We start from the raw sequence: 6,076 nt of genomic DNA on the forward strand, positions 1-6,076 counted from the left end.
TGTGAGGAGTCACTGTGGTACTATAAGCACATTTTCTTTGACAATGCATTGGGCTTAATCACAGAGCCTGATCAAAGAGAATATACTTAAATGAAATATTTAATGCATAATTCATGTTACAGTATGTACAGTAGAATTGTAATTAAACATGTAAATTCTTATCGAGAATACCGTCGATTGTGTTCTCAACTGATGCCGGAAGAAAAAAAAATACACAAAAATTCATAAAATATCAATATACAAAGAACGAATTGTAGTGTATGCTGAGGAGGGAGAGTGTAGGCGGAGAGGCGGATCCTGCTTCATACACTATATTCTACACTCCACTCTTCTTAGAACAGAGCAAAGCAGCTGAAAGCTTTTTAGGCCTAATGCACCTTCCTTTCATCTGATGTTAATCATGATATTTAGTAAATGAGTGTTATAATGACTATAATGATATGATATTAAATTATGATACAAATCATAGGATGTCATAATTGGTTCACTTGTTATTTGGCCTCAAAATTAAACTTGACGAGAAATAATAGATTTTCAATAATATTTTATTTCCAAGTTCTGCCTTACATTAAACACGACATAAGTAATGCACGTTTCTATGCTTTCCCACAATACAATACAGTTACATTCCACGAAGACCCAGTCCTTTATATATACTGGTATAGCCTTCCAAGCAACAACACAAGTATAGTTCCTTTTATATCACGTTTGCTACATTCAGATATGCATATAGACCTATATATATATCGACGCATAGACATCCCCGTTGAATCCATTTCGTTTCCTTGTCCTCTAGGCAGGTATACTGTAGGCAGCATTTGTATTAATGATTTTCTATTCTAATAGTCCAACAGAAGGGGGGTGAGTGTTCCCTGTAGCCTACACGTGTGTTACAACAGGCCCGTTTCTTACAACTGGCATAGCTCAATGCCCACCACACATAGGACTATATAGTTTGTGCGTCACAGAACAGTTAAAGCTTACCATCACGCATTTCGTAACGCTGTATATATAGTTGAGCACGTTTTCAAAACTACGACACATAATAACTTCGACGTGGCACATTTGTATAGTTCACAACATCGACAAAAACACGCAATAATAGGCCTATATAATCCAAGAATAACAGATATCATAACAGAAATAGACCCAAGTTGTGTAGGTCAGCGTCACTCGGGTGACATGACTGAGTCAAATGGATGATATGTCGTTAGTACACTGCTTTGGTGAGAAAGCGTCCACGCCACTGTGACACGTATACCACCCGTTGACAATACTTTTCTGAAAGGGTGAGGCGGTGGAAAATGTCCTGGCGCTCTGGGCGAAACTGTGGCCTGCCTGGCTGCATGGGTATTGGGTGGGCTCAGGTCTGTAACTGCTCCTTTGGATCAACAATGGATCCAAGAGGCCCTGCGACCTATGTGAGGAGTAGTCCAAACTGTTGTCGAATGTGTGATGGAAACGTGACCTCAGAGTGGACTCGTTTTGAAGCTCAGGGGATAAGGACTCTTGGGAAGTGGGGGGCTGAGGTTGTGTCACCGTGGTGGACGAGGCGGTTTCGGATTGATCTGTTACTTCGGGTGACCTGGCCTCTGCAAGGTGTTCCCCGTCCCCATCGCGCCCATCGCTGCCTTTCGCGCTGTAGACCTTGCAGTGGAGCTTCATGTGCTTCCGGAGGGAACTTGGGTGGGTGTAACACTTCTCACACCCCCTGACCTTGCACATGTAGGGTTTATCACTGGAGTGCACGTGAGAATGCTTCTTTCTGTCGCTGCTGTTAGCAAACCTCCGATTGCAGCCCTCGAACTCACATTTAAAAGGTTTTTCACCTAAACGTGCAAAGAGAGAAATGACCGCGTGTTACGATATGGTGCCTGATTTGTTCTAAACCTCTAGGTTTGGCTTGTGAACTCATCTAGACTTACATTTATTTATATTGTTATACATTTGCACATAAACAAGTGATGATCGAAATGATGATAACTGGGAGTTTATGATCAAGTGGTGTGTAGGCCTATAGTCCTAATTCCAAAACTTTCTTCAAATATTAGATAGTCATGTCGATTTGAGTTTTGGGTACATTTTTCCTGTGTAATGTGCAATAACAATTAATGTGAATGCCTAAATTAAACTTGATCACGTTTTAAGACAGTTGTGTTGTCTTTACACTAACCTTAGGCTTAATATTAACGTTAACATAACCCCTAAACCATAACTTCGATTCTAGGCCTAAACCCGGAATAAAGGGTAGAATTGCACAAAGCGTAATGAACATTCCATGAATACTGTAGCTTAATATAGGCCTACACTGAAAATGTCCCAAAAACTACTCTAAACTGACACTTCCGTCAAAAATTGTATGGAAGATATGACGAAGATGATCATGAACATAATTAACATGGCGAGAAGTGGAACAGATCATTCCCATAGAAGTTTACCATACCCATGAAACCCCATTCATACCGTCAATGATTTACCCCAAGGCCGCAGTAAAACAGGCCCATAATCTATCAAGGGAAATGTCAATCCGTCGACCTCCCCAAGTCCGACCCTTGTTATTAGCATGCTAAAGCTATGTTTGAACAATTCTGTCCTGTATCCAGTAAACAAGGCAGAAGATCAAAACCTCGTATTCCTACAGATAAATGAATGTGGGTAGGCCTACTCTTGAAATTGGGATTAGGCCTAAATTGCAAAATATGTTGAAACGGTGTTTTCTCGTCTCAATTAGTCCCAACAAACCATCATTTATTTCTAAAATAATATTTTTTCCAGACGAACATGAATATTTCAGTACATGCATGTGTATTTACTGTTTAATTCGATTAAAACGATACTATTCACTCAATCCAATATAAATGTTGTCACGTAGGCCAACATTTTAACATCAATGCAAAGTTTACTTTAATGTGGCATTGGCATGTATAATAATTAAGGGTTCTTACCATAAAAGTTTGTCACTGAAGGTTTTTCTCTTTGTGTTGATTTAGACAACTCTGGCTACCAACGATATCATTATTAATAAATGTTTGTCCACACTACATTTCTCTTTAAGGAAGCATTCGACTCATTTATATTTTTTTTAAAGGACAACATAAACTGTGTTCAATTATCTACGAGCTACATTTCCACTGCACTTTAACATTTAAATCCTGTTGATCTCTGTGAAATTTAGCAGAGATCAGACTACAAAGGCATTGTGTTGTCTATACCTCATAACCTACTTGGCTGCTGTGTTCTACTACTACACGTCCGGCGTTGTTCCTGCGCCTGCGCAGAGAGGAGGCCTCCCTACTGGGGCTGCAACTGAGCGAAGAGTAAAAGCTACGTCACAACTCTCCGGTGTCCCGGCATTTATTTATTTATTTATTTAAGTGAATGAATGGGCAAAGCACTCAAACAAATGGGCCTGAAAACGACTTGTCTGTAGCAGTAATACTACAGGTCTTCTGTCCTACTATTTGCAGTAGCTCATGCTTCTCTCCTGTACAACTACCACCACAACAATCACGACAGGCTATAAAGTCATAAGCATATTATAGAAACTACACAGACAACAACAGCACCACGAACATCATAAATAATGACGGCAATATGACGATATTAATAACAAATAATCTGATTATTGAAAATAATAATAATAACAATAATAATATAATACAAATCCTAATAATAACAGAGTATGCACATTTTAATTATCAAAAATCTGGCATGGCAGACAGTGACTATAATTCAAAACAATCAAAAGTTTTGTTCAAACAATTGTTTTTGCTAATATTTTTGTGCACTTTAAAATGTTAAATAAATGTCATTATACATACAGAGATAAGATTGAGTTTTGTTACACAATCTAACTTGTGTATATAAGGATATAATTTAGTAAAATATAAACATCAAACGTTTAAAATGTGGTTTAAATGAGGTTATCAACCATTTCTCATAGAGTAAATTTAGCCCCCAAAAATTAACATGATTTTGGCAAATTTGATCGTTGATTAGATTTTTTTCTGCCAACTTTTCTGCTAAATAATTTCCATTATTGTTATTATTATTATCATTGCTATTATTTACACTAATAGTTACATACCTGTGTGTGTCCTCTTGTGAATCTTGAGGTTCTCTGATCTTGCAAAAACTTTTTCACAACCGTGGAAAGGGCAGGGAAATGGCTTTTCCCCTGTGTGGACTCTGACATGGTTCACCAGCTTGTATTTGGCTTTGAAAGGCTTTCTGTCCCTCGGACAATTCTCCCAGTAACACACGTATTCAGAGTGCTCTGGTCCTCCGACATGTTCCACTGTCACATGGGTGACAAGTTCATACATAGTCCCGAAAGTTCTGGCGCAGTACTGCTTCCCAGACCCCTCTTGGCTGTCAGTCCACTTACACACCAGCTCGTGCTTCAGGTTCTGTCTGGAGCACCTGAGGAAAGCGTCACCTCCTCCACGCTGAATTGCCATGTTCAGCGGTTTGTAGAGACCCAGGAACTGAGAAACGAGTTGTTGGCTGTTTCCCCTGGGGCCGCTGATGCTCTGACCGTAAGGGTGCGTCCGGGTGAGGAGGTCCCCAGGTAGACCCAACATCACTTGACCGGAGAGGTCTCGAGTCGCGTCGGAGGAGCCATGGGCCTGCTCGTGATATGCGGTGAAAAAAGCATGGCTTCTGCTATCTCTATAGCTAGGCAGGTCACGATACCTTCCAATCCCGCCATGTTGGTTACTTCTTGATGCCAGTTGATCAGTGACGGGTGGCATTCCGGTTCCAGAAAGATTGGCTCCAATGATAATACCCCTAGGGCTGTGCTCTAAACGGTGGCTGGAGTATCCAGAGTCTCCAAAATGGGGAACCGAATGGTCAACATATGCACTGGACCTCGTCTCAGGGTAGTCTCGCAAATTGTGCGAGGGGCAGAGTTTTAAGGAACTGCCAGTGGGGTGCCCCATGTGCTCCCCTGCCAAAGGTGGCAGCACCACGCTGGGTTCAGTATTGCTCTCCCCGGGGTTGACGCAAGAAAGAGGACAGCCACTAAACCTCGACAGGCTTGTCATGTTTTGCTGTGAGTTTGTCTGTGAGTTTGCAAAATCAACCAATTCTGTGCTCAAGATTTACATATAAATCTTGTTTCCAGAAATCTTGTTTCCATTTCCTTTGCTGTTTATCATCTGCATGTGAAATGTTTGGCCGTGAACTTCCCAGTAGTAGGAACCAGACTCAAGTTCGTTAAAGTTAGTGTGAGTCCCATGCCGTTCACTTTGCCCTCTTGATTTGTGGCAATAACAGTGGTAGTAAAAATGCTTCGAAACAGGCCATGGTGCAATATAAAAGCACAGCAGGAAAACCTGCTTTTAAAAAAGGGCCTTTGGGATTGGTTGGAATGTGGCATGATTGACAGGCCCTGGGTTTGTTTTAAAAGGGACACGCAGGCGTTCACTGCACGACTCCGTTTTCAAATATCTCAGAGAAAATGCTTTGAAATGTGCCGCGGTATACACTGCCAAATATTGGTGGCTCTTTGACTGTAAGCGACACAATACAAGCGCCTATTCGTAAACGTCTATTTACTGTACATTTTTGTGTGGAAGTCTACAAAATTAAGATATTGAAATGCAATGTTAAAGTATCAAACGTCAGAGCTTTTCATTTAATTTCAATGTTTATTTTACTTGAAGGAATAGGTTCCAAAATGACATTCTAGGTTAAGATTGTGGTTTTTTTTCTGACGGGATCAAACGAAAACAAAGGAGAGTAGCCCTATACCCTAAAACGACCTCAAACAATCACAATATCAATACATTTGGCGTACTAAAAACAACTATATTTTGCTAAACCAAAAAAAGTAAGTAACTTTAAAACAAGTTACAGAATTGCTGATAAAAAAATGAGTTGATATGACAGAAGATAAAGTTTTGTTGCAAGTCAATAGACCATAATATGTCCGGATAGCCAGACTATAAAATATAAAGCCATCTATCTGTATGCACTCCGTTGCATGATCTTGATAAATGGTGGAGTACAAGGTTCTGGCTTCAAGGCAAAAGGGCAATAACCCAATCAAAACAAGTAGACAATTTGCATA

At 40.2% G+C, this 6,076-nt stretch overlaps 1 protein-coding gene across 1 annotated transcript; it reads right to left on the reverse strand.

The window, feature by feature from the left end:
• Nucleotides 1–527: 527 nt before the first annotated feature.
• Nucleotides 528–5,364, reverse strand: LOC115205282 (zinc finger protein ZIC 4). The gene is made up of 2 exons (XM_029771084.1): nucleotides 4,088–5,364; nucleotides 528–1,829 (listed from the first exon to the last, which is right to left on the reverse strand). Exons 1-2 carry the CDS (start codon nucleotides 5,046–5,048, stop codon nucleotides 1,192–1,194), a joined length of 1,599 nt encoding a protein of 532 aa, XP_029626944.1. The 5' UTR covers nucleotides 5,049–5,364; the 3' UTR covers nucleotides 528–1,191.
• Nucleotides 5,365–6,076: the final 712 nt, after the last annotated feature.

Source organism: Salmo trutta, chromosome 13, assembly GCF_901001165.1.
Source record: "Salmo trutta chromosome 13, fSalTru1.1, whole genome shotgun sequence".
NCBI classification, from domain to species: domain Eukaryota; kingdom Metazoa; phylum Chordata; class Actinopteri; order Salmoniformes; family Salmonidae; genus Salmo; species Salmo trutta.

Bases quoted from the DNA above. Each gene is read 5' to 3' on its own strand.
- LOC115205282 (XM_029771084.1), bottom strand. From the start codon at position 5,048: ATGACAAGCCTGTCGAGGTTTAGTGGCTGTCCTCTTTCTTGCGTCAAC. The intron at 1,830-4,087 runs GTATGTAACTAT...TTGCACGTTTAG, and splicing joins TCACAAGAGGACACACACAG to GTGAAAAACCTTTTAAATGT.